Consider the following 18,379-nt stretch of genomic DNA (forward strand, 5'->3'; position numbering starts at 1 on the left):
TTTTACACAGAGCAGTATTTGGGGGACACTATTGAGGTCTTCTGGCTGATTAGGGGTAAAAGATGATACAGTATTTTCCTGTTTAATTACTTGGAGACAGTGTGCAAACAAGGGCTGTAGAAACAGCTAACATCTACTGGTTTTTAAGCTTAATTTAGGTGATATAGGAACAAAACAATGCAACTTTATGCATTTTGGCAAGGAAGGATGGATGGGAAAAAGACTGACAGAGCAATTACAGGGAACTTGAAACATGCCCAGAGTCAACAAGATGACCTAACATTTGTCTTTTTAAAAATACTCATAATGAACACTTTCAGTTCAGCAAACCATCTCTGAAAAAGAACAATTATCCTAGGTGCAACTGCTAATCCTTAAAGCCCTTGCCCTATACTTGTCTTTCAGTTATTTGTGAAGGGAAAGGAGGAGGGCAAAGCACTATTCCAGACCACTAAAAAGTGGCAAGTTTATATCTAACTCCATGTTTTCTTCTTTAAGAGTCTCATCTCATCAAATGCTGCCCCCCACCTTTTTTTTTTTAATTATTATTTTTAATTTAAATCTTCTGTATCTTAAATCAGTAACAGCCAGAGAAACTTTGAGGAACATCTTAGCCAGAATCACCTACGGGATGTGAGCTCTAGCACATGCTCTCCAGTGCCACAACACTAGGAGCCAGATGGAAGTGATTTTACACTTCTAAGCATTTTTAACTTTTGCACGCTGGGATTTCTCGATGAAATGTTCTGGGGTGAATAACGAATGTTCATAAAGATTCCAGACCTCTCTGTACTGTCGAGATAAGGGTGCTAGCTTTCCTTGCAAACACAGCATACGGGTTTGTTAAGGTCAATATATTTGAAATTCTGTTCCACTTTCAAATGATTTTCTTCCGATCAGAGTTCATAGATTGCAAATCCTAGCATGAACTCTCCTCTTTGGAAGAGTAGATTTCATCTTTTGTTTTTAAGGAAGTAGGACATCGTTTTCACTTATAGATGGCTTTTTTTTCCCCCCTTGTAGAGATAAGAGTAATCTCAAGTTTCCAGTGCTATGGAAGTCCTACAGGAACTAGAAAGTGTTCTTCCTTCAACAGCAGTATTTGCTTCCTTTAACTCAGATATTTTTGGTCTTCTTACTAAGTCAGGTAACAATAGCTACCAGATCGGAATATTTGCCTAGAAAACCCAGCCTAATCCACAGTAGCAAATGTTGTGGTCTTACACAAGTATTTTCCAGGCAAATTTCTCTTTTCCATCAGTGCTGGAAGTACTTTAAGGAGAGCACTAATGCTGAGCAGCAGAATTTGCCGCCACCAAAACCAACAACACACCTGCACTAATGTAAACCCACACAGTGGTCAGTAGGTAACAGACAGACAGAGGTTAAGGAGAGTGAAGAGGAGGGATGGGAGAAAAATATATTTCACATTTCATATATTCACCAATTTTGTTGCCCAAAGATGCTATCCTGTTTATATACAGGTTTCTATTTCTTTTTTATGAAGAGGTAATTTTATTCCCTTTGAATTTCAAAGAGAAACATAAACCAGCAAGTGTTAAATCTGGACCTTCTGAGGACATCTACATTTTCAAAATCTGTCTCTCTTCAATATTGAACAAGTAAGGGTAATTCAGTCCTTTCTGACAATTACTATTTTCCTTGAAAACCACAACTTTGATTGTAAAAGAACATTTTAACCAATTCCATATAATTTTATGCCTGACAAATTTACTCCACTTAAGAACAGGAATTTCTATGGATAAAGCTAATATTCTGGGAATTTCATACTGACCATATGCTGTCATGTCTAGAGACAAACAAATGTAAAATAATACCTAATTATCTGTCCACACACTACATTTAACTGCTGTTCTTAAAAGGGCAAATGGAAGAAGAAAGAATAAATGCAAATGGAAAAATAGGAGAGGAATATGTCAAAAGGTAGCAACAGGAGTAAAAGAAACTGAAAGGAGATTTGGAACAGAAATCTGTGGTATCCATCTTGCTGCCTTCACCTTGCTGCCCACATACTTAAAAGACTTCAGAGTCAGACTCATCTCCTGGTGGGCCTTTCATTTTGTCAGCTTCAGTCTGCCACTGGAGACAGCTCTCAGGTGGAAGTTTTCAGAAAGAAAGACACTTTGCTTTGCTTCACCTTATCGATTTGAGAACATACAGAGGCAGGAAATTTTATTCTGGCTCAATTATTCATAAAAAGCAAGCAGAGACTTGTCAGATTTTGAAGGAAGAAAAGTGACATATTGAAAAGACAGTGACAAAATAACCCAGAAAATAGGCCTACATGTGAATGGTTTACCTGCCTACATTGTCACAGTAATGCTGTGCCCAGAATACACTGTCTATGAATTCTAGCAAAGATTTCAGAAAGAGAGCGATACTCACCGATTACTAATTTACAAAGAAGAAACTCACCCTTCTGCTTAAAATTATTCTTCCCTTCTCCCACACTTTGTCAGCTGGGTCACATCGACAGATTGTCTAAATCCTAGGCTGAGACCTCTCTGAGCACGAAATGCCTAAGGCAGTTAAGTCCTGTCTGTCTGTCTGTTTCCTCTCTTCTTCCCTAATTCCAATCTTTTTGCTTCCTAAGTGCCTGGGTGCCAGGTGGCACAAGCTGAAATCGTAACTTTTACGACATGGTAGTTGATATCGCTGAATTTCAGCATGGGAACTGACTTTCCAAAATTTCTCATCCAGATACTGATGATCTCCAAAGCAGTCAAGACTGGTTTTTGTAAATTTCTTCCCTTAAAATTCTGTAACGCAACCCAGCAACGCTGAGAACCCAAGCATGTTTCCTGATCCAGAGCTACTAGACTTTCTCCAGTTTGAACACACTCACCGGGCAGGCCCTCGTCAGTCAAGTACAGCAAATGCATCTTGAACCTAATTTCCACTCTTTTCTTTGTGGTTAGAAATAGCTGCAACTGGACTCAAAAGTATTATTTCATTCTTTTTTGCTTTCATCCTTCTAAAAGACATTTGAATAAACTAACAACACACATGAAGAAAGTGCATTGGTATGTCATTGTGATTCTGTCTTCTCACCAAAATCTTAGTTTTGGAATTCAGTCAGTTGCAGAAGCAGGACTAAGTCCTCTAGCCAGTTAGCCACTGTTAAAGATAACATTTCTTTCCTATTAAGATTAGTTTTATTGCCTAACATATTTTGAAACAATAGTTCCTTCATTTTTATCCTGCCTTAAAAAGTCCCATTCTTTCTTCTAAAACACACATAAACACACACACGTGCACACACACAGAGTAAAATTCAAAAAGTCCTTTTGCTGTTGCTCATGTTTAATCCTTGCAAGACAAGAGTTTGCTGCCTGAAGAACCTGGTTTACTGACGACAAAGCATTCAGGATGTGTTTTCCTACTTGTTCCCCCCCATGCCACCCAATGGAGAAAACCTGGGATAGATTTATGGATCCGTTGTGCTGCAAGGACTGAAAACCAGTTATGAAATGGTGAAAACTTTCTTCTTTCTATACTACTGTTTGGGGGTGTTACTGTTGCAAGGTTAAGATGAAAAAACCCCAAAACCATACAACAATGGCCACAGGAACTAAGTGGGGCAAAGACTGAAGAGTAACTCCCCCTGTATATGGCACTAACTGGTGAATTCTCATTTACTTAAAGTAAAAAAATTATTCACAAATACTTTTTCTTGCTTTGCTTTCTTGCAAAGCAGCAAGAACGTCTCATTATAAAAGATACAGAGGAGATGCAGTATGTTTACTTCAAGATTTCGGCAAAGCAAGAACAAGGAATAAATGTGCCAATCAAACACTAATTGTTTAGTTTTCCATTCTCATCATCTCTGATAGAAAAACCAAGACTAGCTGTTGTTCAATTTTCATCAGTTTCTAATACTTTTATACCTTAGTGGTTTATTTTCAAACTATATGGACTATTGCTTATTTGCTTTGCAATTTACATATTAAAAAAATGTTTTTTTAAAAAACATTTGGCAAAAGCTTCAGCTCCCAAAACCTCAGTCTTTGTTTTGAATTAGCTTAACTTTCAAATAATTAGCCTGCATACATAGTTGCACGTTTTACTTGAAATGCTAAAAAAATTAAAGGGGTTTTTTTTGGTCCCAAAAGCAACATTCACTTCAGTATAATTAATTCAGAAAAATACTTTTGCTTTCTTGTTTATTGGAAAGAAAATGACAATGAAAATATCCTGACCTAAAGCCTGTTGGGAAGCAATTTTCAGCCAGACCTTTAGTACAGAGCTGTCAGACTGAAGGGGCAAACAAACAAAGCCAGATGTTTTTCTTTTGATCCTGCTGGAACAACTACTTCATTAAAGCCATGAAAACCTCACCTTTATGTGTCACCAAACACAATTTTTAAAGATTAAGTTTATCCCATTATCAGTATTTCAGCTTACAAAGTGATTGGAATGTGCATTTTATTCAACACTTAAATTCCTTATGAGTATTACGAGTATTATGAGTATTTTCTCTTAAGCTACAAAGAAAACGCTTTTGAACTCATTGCACTGCATTCACATCAGAAGCCCCACCTTCATTACACAACTCTACTGGCCTGTAAGCCCTACTTCTTTTTAAAATCTGATTTATGATTCTATTAAAGTTTAACACTGAATCTGCCACTAGCTGTGATACACACGTGGATTATAAACACAAAATATGTACTTTATATTAGGCAGATCAGCCATGAGATAAGACAGTGTTGAAGTGTCACAAGAGTTTGAAATGGCTACACCCTTCTCCATGAATAAGCTCCAGAGACATAAAAGCCTGGCCTATCTTCAGGTTTGTCCAAATTTTTCCCACTGGAAATACTTTAGTTACTTCAGAAAGAGCATCACCAGAGTAAGTGGAACTCAGTGACTCTGAAACACTGTAATTGATAGTTATAGCATTAATTAAGAAAAAACAAGCAACAAACCCCAACACATACTCTTAAACCCATAGTGCAATCTGTCAGGAGGAACAAAGTATGTGTAAACAGAAATCATTTTAGCTGTTACACTAAGCTCATTAAATTATCTCAAACATCTGAATACTTAAGAAAATGCCATTATATTAATGACTCACACTAGTTCCAGTCTGCTAAGCAGGAGATCATAGTATAAGTGTTGATAGACTTTAAATATACACACAGGGAGCAGCTGAAGAGATAAAAGATTTAAATAGAAAATGACCTGGCAGGAGTTTTCATTTCAGATTTTTACACTGTGTCAGCACACCAAATAGCCAGCAAAATTCATAATTCATTCTGAGTAACTGTTAGGAAGTGCTTCAAGTGAAAGAAGCACAGAAAAAATTCTGTGTTTTTTCTGATTTTGCTACCTGTAATCTATAGAAAAATTAAACAACTTCATAAAAGCCAAATTTGTGAAACTGTTTATTGGTAGGAGGTGAGTAAGCAAAGTGGCGGGGATGAAGTGTAGCCAACTGAAATAAACAAAGGTCCTAAAGCTCCTGGAAATAAAGCCATTTTTCACTCAAGCTCTTATTAGGAACTTCCCTTGTTGGATCACAGTAATACATTTGTGTGTTCAGAGGAGCAAGCTAAAATACTGACCACTATGGACTTAATTACTTTTGCTCACCCACTCAACCATATTTTATTTTAATTCCTTTCAGGAGACTGAGAAAGTCACCTTGTTTAAGTGGTCACCCCTTGCTGTTTCACATAGTAGCTATCGCACAAACTCCAAAAGTGTTCATATTATGCCAGGAAATCCTACCTCCTCCACAGGAGACAAACAGTCTGGAACAACAATACACTATACAATATTCAACATTTTTACTGCTCTAACTTTAGGAATTTTGCCAAAGATGCAGTACTATTACTCAGAGTACTCCTGCTTCAGTATCTTCACCTAAGCTCCGCACAGTGATACTGCAGTCAAACTAGCAAACTGTTCATCATCACTAGCTACTGCACAATGACAAAATAAGTTCTTACCTATCATCATCTGCTATCTTATATTCTGCATCTTAACCTTTTCAATTTGGCCAATTATATCCTGCTGTAGCCATTAAATTAAAAATATTTATCTATAAACACTATCCACTTGCACAGGCTTGTATCATGCTGCTCTCATCCCACATTCTTCTGTTTTCACTTTTACACTAAGGCAATATATATCCAGGAAAAATACTTCAATCCTTCTGCTGGGAACTGTAGTTCCAGGAATATTTCTCATTAAATATGCTGCTTTAATAACATAAAGTTAATTGCAGTATTAATTATTTTTCTTTCTATAAGGATGAAAGTTGTAATAAATCACCATAATGACAGGTAAATTCTGCACCATCACAGGTGCAGAGTGAAATTGTCACAGGGTTTCAAGAAAGGTAGTATGAGCTGTTCATCTGATGGTGGCTGATTTTGTATTCACTTACTGCCATTTGGGTCCTTTAACCTTCAGAGTGAGATTGGCATTTTTACACAGACAAGATACAGGAATGAAAAACATCTGTCATACCTGGAATATGGAACAGATAAGTGCTGTACAGAGCAAGATCAGCTACAGATACAGGCTGATACCTACTTCAAAAGCAGTCCTGGAAATATCTACAAAATTAAATATATGGAAGAGGAAACTGCCTTCACTAATGTCACAGAATCCTCTTAACATACAACTGGTATAACCAGCTCATCAAGAAAAAAAAAAAACCAACCATTCTTCATCTTGGTTATATCACACATAGTTTCACCTAAGAAAGAATTTGAAGACAATTACTCTAAGTATGTCTTGATTCTGGCTATACATCCATTACATTTATGTTCCTCAGAGTAATTCTATCAGTTTTAGAACAAAAGGAGAGGGTATTTAAAGACAACAAGGTATGACTTCAGACACGTACACGCTACTTGCCTGTTCAACACTCTGTGAGCTCTACACACTGACATTAAAAGGAGTCATGTCAAAGCTTTCAGTCAGTGGCTACAGGAATTTGCAGGGTAAAGGAAAATGCTAATGACAGCTAATTAAAAAGATTCAAGTTCATGTGTTAGATTTTTTTTTTTCCAAGATTCCAAATTTACTCTTTTCTGGTTTGTTTATCCAGCAGTCTACATGGACGTAACCGTTCTTGCCATTTACTGCTATGATAAAACCAAGACAAACAACTCATAGTAAGAAGCTGCAAAAACTAGTCTAACTGGATAGCAGACATATAATATAAAAACATGTACTTTAAAGAGCTTTCATGGATCATCACCTTTAAAACTCTGCTCTCCTACTGTATTAAAAGTCTATTTAGTTTAAAAAAAAAATCCTATTTACATTTTTTCAAAAGGAGAGAACTTAACCTAAGTTTAAAACTAACCCCATTAAGGGTCTAAAGGTGTCTCTCCCATCCATATCTGATACACAGCTGGCAGATGGAAAAATCAAATGATGGCTTTATCCATTACACATTTATAAAAGGACACTCATCACCCAGTATTCCAGCCAGCCTGCACCTTTCAAATACTGTTTAGACTGTGTGAAATGGTTGCTGTTCAACCTCTAAGATCCAGCTTTAAAACTATCTGCTTTATGTCTTGTAACACACCACAACCTCCATGACAATCTCTTCTACAAAGCCATATCTTCTTTTACTTCAGGGTAATCTGTTCCCTAGCTTACCTTTGTCTAGAGACTCATCTACTCTACAAACGAAGAAACTTTTCCTAGGGAAACAGAATGGAAAAAAATAGCTGTTTAATATCCACTGGCACAAACGACAGTTCAAAACCCCATGCTTGTATCTCCAGGGATTTAGATTTATTGGCATCTTTACTAGCTGGGTCTTGGAAGCCTGCAAAGTTAGCCAGAAAGAACAGCGTGTATATATTGAGACAGAAAACTCTGTGAACGATGGACATTTTTCACTGATGAGTTCTGTTTTTCCAAGAGGATGGAGTGAAGAACTGTAAATAACATGTTGGGCAGAGGTTGAAAAAGTTATCTAGCTTTTTATAGGCAACTTTAAGACTTCATTGCTTACTGGGTTTCTGGTCTTAATCCAATCTCTATGAAAGTTTCACTTGCACAGTTAACTCCTTGCTTGCCTTTGTTTTCAGACTTGGTACTAAGACTGCGTAAGAGTGAGGACACTGCAGAGCAAGCAAGAGAGAATGAGAGAACAAACTTCTTTGTACCTACTGAAAGCATTCTTCCAACTAAAATGTTAGAAAATCTGGGCAGTAGAATTACATTAACTTCACAAGTAAAAAAAAAAAAGGAGGGGGGGGCAAAGAAGGAAAATGGCTTGCTGCTGCCAAAAGAACAACTACGAAGGGTAAAGTCAGAAAAGAAATAATGAAATTTTAACTCTTCTTGTAAGGGCAACTTGTATTAAAATTTCTCACTTCCTCTTCCCCCAATGGAAGCCATTTGCCATGCTAGACAAGAAAAACAATGGAGATTAATATACTTACTTAACTAAAATATGCAGTTTCCACATAGAAAATGTCTGCTTGTTTCAAACATAGACATTAATATCAGTAAATTTAATTGAGTCAGAGAAAACACTAATTCTCTTCCATACATTCACTTTTACAAAATTTACTTTCAGCCATGGTTTGAAAGAAGGGCCAGGCTACCACCTCATTATGCATTTTAATGAACCAACTTACCCCAAATTTAAGTGTTCATTAAAAAAGTAAAGTTTCTAGACTTGATGCAAAAATAACCTTGTATATATGAATTATATTTAATCAATGCAAATATGCCTTCCTGAATCTGCAGGCAGGTGAGACAATGATTTTTTCAGTACGAGTTCCTCTATCCTGTGGCTCAATGGACATTCAATGATGGGTGCTAGGAGCACCTCACCTGTGACACAGTGTGGCTCCACAGATGATATAGTGACGGGAAATTGAAAAAATTAAGAAAGACCGAAAGGAAGAAAAACAAGGAACAGAGAATGGGAAGACACTGATTTTTGTTTCACTCTTCAATCTTCCAAACTTTAGGTTATATTGTAACCATAAAATAACTGCCATTTATACAGCTGCCTGTATTTACAAATTAAGGCATAAGATTACCAATCATTTGGCTCAGAATGGACTCCTGGAGGGTTTTTTATTTATTCCTCAGCAGCTTTCCATACAAGTATCTCTTCACCACACGAGAAATGGTTTCCTCACACAGATGAAGAACAATAGCTTTATAATGACATTATTCAGGAATGCAGGAAAAGCAATGAAATGCTTGTTACAATTACTGAGGAAGCAGGCCAGGACGGCAGCATGTTAGCTCAAGCACCTCTCCAATGCAGTACAGCACGGTCTTCATTATCTCTTCTTAAGAAGAGGTACTGGATGACCCATACAGCCTCAGCTCACACGAGCACCTCTGCAGCCAAGATCCTCTGCAGCCTAGTGCCTCCTAACAGCACACCAGCACACTGCTGACAGTCCTAGTTTCTAAATTGTCAAATCATTTCATAAAGTAGCTTGCTTTTCCTAGCACAAGAAGAAAATACCTAGCAGGGAGATGTCTTTTACTTAACATCTGAATCCTTCACAGTCAGTACAAAGCTGGCAGTAAAAATCTGCATTTACTGAATAGCACTTTTACAAAGCAGAAAGCTCACTCTTTCAGGGCCTATTTCTTGCACAGTGAAAACAAAGGTATTTCATGGCTACAATACGGCCATCTCCTGAAAAGGTTAAAGACAATTCTATCTTTTAAAGTAGGTAGGCATTTAACCGTCCTCTAACCAGATGCCCTATCTGCCTACCATAAGCATAACAAAGAAAAAAAGAAGCATAAATATATTAGACTATTAAAATGTGTTGTCACTATGGTATCATTATTATTTTGTTTTATGCAACTACACAGAAGGTCAGTGTTAATCGTGGAGGTCACCTTTTCTAGACACTTTTTTTGTCTACCACCTATTAAATGGTACTAAGTCTAATAACTTGTTCCAAGCGTTATCTAGTTGCTGGAATCAAAAAGGTTTGTTTTTTTTAAAAAAGTTATTCCTTTATAGTTTCTGTTCCCTTGTGGTTGCACAAAAACGGCATCCCAAACACTCAGAAGCAAGAAAGGCAAAAGTGAATAACTAAACCCTTGTGATTTCTGCGATATCACTTGTGATTTGTTATTATTATTATTATTTTTAAACTTGAGTTGGCAACCTCTCACACTCACTTTCACATAAAGTGTTAGAAGCACTAAAAAGATCAACTTCTTTTTGAAAAGTTGCAACTAGTCATGATCAAGCTAAAACATAACCATTAATCACCTTAGAGCCCCCATACACGATTAATCTCAAACTCTCACCACGCTGAGACACAATCTCAGCTCACATACATGCACAGTAAGTTTCTTCAAGTTCTTTCCCTTTTCCCCCAATCTGATTCAAATGGCACTATTTTTCTCAGAAGATTCATGTTCCACATAGCAGATGTCTAGGAGCTGGAAGTACACTTGCCAACTGAAAAGATGCACTCCAACTCTGAGCAGGAGGAGAGTTAACTCAGATCTATCACCAGACAAGGACAGGAAGGCAAGCAGAGCAGTAAAAGTTCTAGGAAAGTGATTTTAGTCTGCTGCCTCCAGTTTCAGGCTTTTCCAGTACACATGAGGAAACAGTGAACCTGAGGCTTCAGCCAAGTTGCCACAATCAGCCTTGAAGAGCTGCCCTTGACCCTGCGTGGTATTTGAGGGTTCTTCAGGTCAACATTAGTAGCAACTTCAGACTGGGCAGAACAAATGTCAAGAATAGGTTCAGACTACCTTAATGGATTTCCCTCTTCCCTTAGATAGTATACAGCCAGTTCTCTCTAACAGAGGCATTAAATTCTGTAAGGAGTGTTTCATTTTAATTTGTGTCATGGGAATCATCAATGCTGAGGTTACGCTTCACAAGCTGGGCGAGAAACAAAAGGAGGCTGTATCAGATCTAAAGAAAATACCATATACTCACTCAGTGCCGTATTTTTGACAGTGACAAGTAATGTATGTCTAAGGGAAGGTATAAAAACAATTGAGGCACATAATGAAACTTCCTTGATATAACTGCACAGCTTCCAGAAGAGCTGAGGCATGTTGCCTTTTCCCTCCGCTCCTTGATAGTCCCCTATATTAGGGACTTTGTAACAGCCTTGTTTGCCCTACATCTCATATTCACCTGTATGGCTCCACTCATACAGAATCCCAAAACAGAGTCAGCCCTTGCACCTTGCTCTCCTCTTCAGAATCAACTTTCCTCTGGTAAGACAGAGACACATAACCCTCAACCTGAAACATGAAGTAGGGAAAGAATCTGCTACACAGGGAGAGTAACAGAGACGGCACCCACTGGTTATCACCATGCTAAAATAAGAGCTACCTCTAGAAACTTGCAGCACCAAACTTGGACTTTATTCTTGAACTGCTCAGTGTCCAGAACTTGCAGTTCTGCACAGCAGCAGTCTCCTGCCAGTGCCCAGCCACACCTGGTATTAACAATGGAAAATTAAAGTGAAATCACTGCTACCTCTCAGCCTCTGGCTCCTAGTGGATGCTGCTACCTTAATTTGACCCTGCTTACCCAGATCACAGAATAAAGAGCATCAGGGATACTGCAGAGAATAAACATGCTGCGTTTCTTTTGGAAGTAAAAATAGAGCAATTAGCCTTGTTTGCAGCATGACTTCATGCACATGAGTGTCTGCATTATAGTATATTGTGTGCATGCACAGCTTTCATATGTGCAGAACAGTTACCAAAGATGGACATCAAGATCTTTATTACAACAGATTATTATTATTATCACAGAAGATGTGCCAGGAAACTACAAATACTGTATATTAAAACATATGGAAAAGTTACTGGTACACTGAGCTCAACCTTCAAAACGCTTCTTCCACAATCACCACCCACCCACAGACTGATGAATACCCATCATCTGTGCACAAAGTTTAACTTTGTTTTATTAATAGTGGCATGAAATCTGAATACATAAAAAAAAGCGCCTTGCTATATAAAGCAATGTTTGGGGATTTTTTTTTCTCCTGGAGAATTAATTTCTAATTTAGTTACTATAGAAACCGACCCAGAGCCCTCTTTAAAAAAAAAGTCTCTCTATATATTTACACACACACAGAGATAAAGAAGAGGAGAAAAGCTGGAGTGTACCTGTACATGCAGGTTATAGAGACATGTGTAACTGGCCAAACAAAAAGACTTGGCATTCATTTACAGGAACACAGCTAAAACTCCTGTTAAGTCTAACTGCAATACTCATGCACACAACGATTGCCATCACTAGCAGGGCCGTAAATGTGCAAAAACCTCTGGTCCTAGAAAAACAGGGCCATTCTTTCCTGTTTGGGAAACAAACAGGTACAATAATGCAGTGAGCAATTTTTTTTTTCTTAGAGCTGAAAAAGGGAAGTTCTGTGCATCCTGACATTACTCTAATATGTCAAATGAGAAGAAATCAGGGCTAAACGAATGTGCCTTTTTTGCTCATTCTGGAGAGAGGAAGAAAATTAATTCAAAGATTTCAGTTGCAGCTGAGTGACAGCTAACAAATGAGACAACAGACCATGACACACAGATTCAGACCAGCAGTTCTGCAGTAAAATTTAACAGGAGACAGCTTTACCCAGGTTTATTTCTTTTCATACAGTGCTGTCATAAACATTTCATAAATAATTCTACTAAGAGTATGCATGATTTATAAAATGTCTGGGAGGAGCAAGCTGGCACAGTCCCTACTTGTCCCTGAGCTGCTAGCTTTCTCTCTTGCACACTGTTGTTTGTACTTGTAAAATTGAGTCAACTATAATTTCAACAACCCTGAATCTTCTGTATAAGAGATTAAAAATACTAGTGCTACTTGCTCCAGAAGAAAAAGGTATTTCAATAGTAAAGTATCTACAGAAAGCCACTTAGACATTCATTTTAACTCTTTTGTATCATGAAGGCCAAAGAGTTCTCAAAAATAAACCCAAATGCATTTCACGGAAGCAAATAAACACTTTAGGCAAAAAGTTTCTGTTGAAAATAACCCTGGAGGACACTAATAAGCTTAGAAAATCTTACGGTTGGCCATTTAATTTCTAAGGTTAGATGCAACTACTTACTTTTGCAGATTTCTGTTTTATCACCCAACTCTGTATGTGAAGACACTAGCTGGGACAGTGGGCTGTAACACCATCTGTATGCAACGGATGACACACAAGTCTGTATTCTGAGCTCTGACCCAGATGGTGCACCCACTGCCTGGCTAGGAGCTTTGCATGAGAACAAACTAGTTGAGGTTTAACCCAGACAAGGTCAATGCAGTGTTGAGAGTTTTTTTTTTTCCAAGTTGTACACAAATTTAGGTTTGTCCAACTCTGGAATGTCAGATGACACTAACAGCTTTTTTTCGTGGGCACTTGTAGCCCTTTCTCTCTCTCGGATCTGGATTTTCTCACTGTGCTATGTCTGTGTCATCAGTACTGGATTACTGCCACATGTTCCACAAGGAGTGTAACTTGAAAATAGAGCTGAGTAGAAAATGAGACCACCAAGACATTTTACCATGCTAAACTCATAACGTACACTACCTGTTAACAGGAAGACTAACCTACATGCGTGCAGGAATAAGTCAAGATGTTAGCACTGAGTCACAAAAACCTCAACAAGTTGTTTTGCTGTCTGAGGCACTCCATGTGCTAGTTATACTACCACCATAGCTGAGACACATTGGAGTTCAGTCCACAAACTGGAATTTCTCAAGCCTGGCGGCAGGGGTCTACATGGAGGACTCTGCCTTCGTCTGTTGGCAGACCCAAGTTCAAGCTGAGAACATCATTTTTCACACATCTTCTCTCTTTTCTAACAGTACTGCAAATATATTGCACTGAGCTAGCATATACCTTTTGTTGAAGGTTATCTTTTACTTCAAATTGTATTTAATTTCTTATTAAAGAAAATGAATGATATTAAATTATGGGAATTAAGGGGGGGGTTATTTACAAAATAGAATTATTATACAGCTGTCTAGTATCTATACTAGCACTTTTCATCCTTCAGAGTATAAAACTATCAATGTGCGGAATAAGGAATGATTGGTTTTTTTGAAGTAACGCTGGAAACAGCCACCTAGGGATACAATGGAATCTATTTTAAAATTATCTAGCATTAGCATTCAAAAACTAGACATGATTTAGGTCAATCACTTATCTCTCTAAAGGTGGTAATTCACAAGTAGAAACAGTCCCTTATACACATTGCTCAGCTCCCTACTGCTCATCTTCCTCATATATGAAAACATAGGATACTCTTGACACTTAACCCTGCAATGATGAACAAGTCAGCCTTGATCATGCAAAGTTCACACTTGACTTGAAGCATGTTGTGTAATTTCATTAACTTCTACAAGAATACTTGTGTTATCTGGATCTGAGCCAAAGTATTCAGCACGCTGAAGAATTAATCACACTGCAGGATTCTTGTAGGGAAAGCAGGCAGACATTGCAGGGAAATAACCAGAACAAAGCCATGTAGTCATCAATCCGGTCACAACTGTTTGGTCTATACCCCATCAGGCTGACAGTATTTGTTAATCAAAACTTCTATCCAGAAAGACGGAATGACACAGAAGCTCTATTTGCAAACTGATCCACGAAACAATTTTCAACCACTGTCAGTATTCCTTAGTTGTTTAACTCGTCTGAGGGATTACAATCAGAGAAGAGCACTTACCTTGTACTTAACAGAAGTTTGCACAGAGGTGCTAATTAACACAACATACAGTGAAAATGAAGATAGATGTTAAAAGATATAAATTGAAATAAATTTCACAATTACAATATTAAAACAGAAGCACTGGATGGGAAAGCAGAAACACAAAATTTCTGTCGCTGCAATCACAGGCAACCATTAACATACCACAGAAAAGCCAGAGATACTGAAGACAACAGCAACGTGTTAAGTCTCAGTCACAGCAGGGAATCTGATACATAAATGCTCATGTAAGTTTCATAAGTATTGTGTCCCATGTCACCCCTGTGGGCTAGAAGACATCGCAGACACAGGGACAGTCTACACAATAGTGTTACTACTATACTGTTGGACTTAGAAATACTCTTTCTGCTGAGCCATGCTACAAAAGCTGAATATAAGAAAGCTGCTTCCAACTCTGGAGATTTTTTAGAGCAACTAGCACTATTTTTTTTGTCATAGAAGTGCAAGTCTAGTTGAGAAACTGTCAACAAGAGGATAATTAAGATGAAGAGAATTTTTATAGAGGTCTCAACCATAAAGAATATGGTAAATGATGAGTAACTGAGAAACGTCGGTGCTTCTCTCCCCATGTTTTCAGCTCATCACAAGTAATCCTTCTAATGTGGTTCCCTTCAAGAGAGGAAAACCCCAGTAAATATCTCTAGAATATAATTCTGTCTTTCCTTTAGCCACTCATGGCTTGTTTAATGCACCATTGCTGAATTTCACATTACCATCCCTTCGCAAACCTTTCAAATGAGAAACAGGTGTTAAAATGATGGCTGAGAAAGTGTGGGTGTGTTTATCAGCTGTATAAACTTACATTGAAGAAATTCGTCTTGTTCCTCTCGCAGAAGAGGCCCTGTGCAGGCATGTGCTTCAGCTGCTGCCAGGGGACCCCGCTGCCCAGCAGCACGTCGCGGGCCCACTGCAGGTTCTGTGGAGGAAACGGGGCAGGTGAGTTGCAGGCAGGGGACAGAAACGCCACCCCAGGTAGAAGTAGGAAGCGCTCACTTGCTTTTATTTATTAACCTGCATTGTCACTTCTCATTTTCCATGTAGCTGCTGTTCCGACGGTATTTGTAGCAGCATGTGATTTGGAGAAGACATCCCTCAGGAGAGAGAAGCCAGCTTGCTTCTCAGAGCAAGCATCCAGACTGAGCAGCCCCAGCAGACCAGTGAGTCCCCTGCAGCTCCTGAATCTAGCCTCATGTCATCAAGTTTTGCTTTCTTGTCTTTAACCTGTCTTCATTTCAGGGAGATCCACCCTCCATCTCCTATCACCTACAGAAACCTGAACTATAGGTATATTTAAAAGACTTTTTTTTTTTAAAAAAAAAAAAAAGCTGACTTTTAATGCTCAATACAGAATAGTTTATATATTAAAATACAAAGTTTCTCAGCAAACAGTGGAACTCACTGTCCTGGGTATCCTGCAGCCTTCCTCCACACACCAGGCCCCTCAGTGTCCCTGGCCCTCTCTGTCCCTCAGCCCCTCCAGTTTCCCCACACCCCCGCTCTGCAAGCCACCCCTCAGCTCCTCCCTGGGGCTAGCTACCTGCCAGGCACACCTGCCAGTGCCAGCCCAAACAGAAGAAGCAACCTTCAAGCTTAAACCGCAGCCTTCTTTTTGTGGGGGGTGAATTCAGGCCTTTTATCTCTACCCAGCCACTGCCCTCCATGTAATCTCACTTAACCTCTCTGGAAAATTCCATGCCAGTCATCAAACTTGGTTAATGGTGCTCAGTGGGTTAACGAGAAAGTATCAGTAGGAGACTAAATAACAGAAAACAATCGAAAATTCATAAAAGCACTAGCCCTCTAAGAGTTCAATACATGAACACCTCCTGTGTAGCTGAGAACGAGGGACAGCTGTTGGCTCCAGGCAAAACATTACCAACAGATGGGACAATTATTAATTGTTAGGTTTCACTCTCAGAAGTTTTTGCTTTACTTCATTTTTTATTTCAGTATTAGAAAAGGAGCATTTGAGTCACATTAGACTGGCTATTTTAGAGACAACTACAGAGCAGATAAAAGAACGAAGATGATGTTTGGTTCCTGATTTGTGTTCTGTGGGCTGGAAATACACTTCTGTGAATCACAAATTTGACTGAATCATGTCCATCCAAGAAGTATATTCCAGTTGTAATTTTTTTTTTTTAGAGGGGGAGTGGGGTGGGGTGTTATTACCAAAGTTCTTATCCTGTCTTCCAGATTGTTTTCTTTTTACAAGATTCTGGTGAAACAGTAAAAGCCCTGCTCAGTCATAAGTGCTTTTGTCCTAATGACAGTAATCACGAAGAAATCTCCAACGTCTTACCAGAACTGGAGCATCCCCTCTAGCAAAAGGCTGATTACGGATCCATGTGCAAGAGAGCTGAACGTTGGAAATACTAACCAGATATTTACGCATGTCAGAAGTCCTTCATTCAGAGCGCTGATATAGGTACTTATACATAACCTTCATGATTATAGTGTACGACAGTCGAGGGGATTTGGAGAGCTTTCTTTTAGTATGGAACAAATAAATGTTCACTCGCAAACATCACAAGGTACTTTCTGGCTAGTCAGGGGAACCAGTAATTTTACTTATTATCACTGAGTGTCAAATTTAATTAAGACTGAAAAAAGCAAAGTATGTAAACTTAACTGTATACTAACTTTTTCCTATGGTACTTCTTTTGTAATATGTATTTCTGTAATCCTATTAACCTAAGACTGTAAAATACTTGGAAATACATACAGAAAAAAATACAACACAGAAAAGAACCTACAAAAATCTGGTCTTCCATTAAAGTTATCCTGTTTTGAATAAAATCAGAATCCAGCAAAAATAAGCCTATCATAACGTCCAAGATCCAGGCACATAAATGCTTTATTTTATGTTTCTCATGACTATGATTGGCATAAGTAAAATCCAAGTGTGAAAGCAAAGTAAAATTGCTTCATGTGTGGCAATCTGAATTTTACAGTTAAAACTATCACATAAAAATTAAAGGAAAACAAAACCCTTAAGAAAGCTACCACCACAAAACTTAAATATAAATCCCAGTCTACACAAATTGTAGCTATGGATATATTCCTGAAGCTAAGTTTTACGATTAAAATGTTAAGAGCTCATAAAGTTAGTGTCATGCTCTGGTGATCTGCTGTGCACATTATACTGACCATCCATAGGCATACATTTGGGACATATAATTCATAGGCTTTTATTGAAGATGACGAAAGTAACCTAACTAGGAGGAAAAAAGATCATTCAGACAAATAGGGCAATTACACGGTAACTTCACACAATCAAAACTAATAGGAATAAAAGATGTAGTTACAGATTTTCCACTAGCCTTCTCCTTAAATCAGCATGATCAGTTTTTCCCAGTAAATACGCTGGAGAAGTCTCAACTCATTAGATTTAACAGTCTGCTCTGCTTAGTTTTTAGCTGATGAAGTTATTAGGAGTTGGTGAAGGGATCCAGGACCTAGCAAAAAGGATTTATTCTTCTTGGCGCTGCTTGCCAGTCTGAAATGCTGGATTTGGCTGTCTGACTCAGGGCAATTATGAAGTACTCTTTCCAGTTCAGCTGTTGCCTCCCACATCTTCATCACCCCAAAATTCAAAGACAAGATGACTGACAGGGTACAATAATTTGCCAAAAAGTCG

At 38.2% G+C, this 18,379-nt stretch overlaps 1 protein-coding gene across 1 annotated transcript in view; it reads right to left on the reverse strand.

Annotated features, from left to right (window-relative positions):
* The window catches only part of CABIN1 (calcineurin binding protein 1), a 119,823-nt gene that overhangs the window by 49,672 nt on the left and 51,772 nt on the right, over window positions 1–18,379 (reverse strand). Inside the window, exon 29 of the mRNA XM_086474445.1 lies at window positions 15,542–15,655. Within this exon, the coding sequence (XP_086330571.1) occupies window positions 15,542–15,655 (114 nt within the window). The remainder of the gene's footprint in view (window positions 1–15,541; window positions 15,656–18,379) is intronic.

The sequence above is a fragment of the Leptosomus discolor genome, chromosome 16 (assembly GCF_034619465.1).
Source record: "Leptosomus discolor isolate bLepDis1 chromosome 16, bLepDis1.hap2, whole genome shotgun sequence".
Taxonomy (NCBI): Eukaryota; Metazoa; Chordata; class Aves; order Leptosomiformes; family Leptosomidae; genus Leptosomus; species Leptosomus discolor.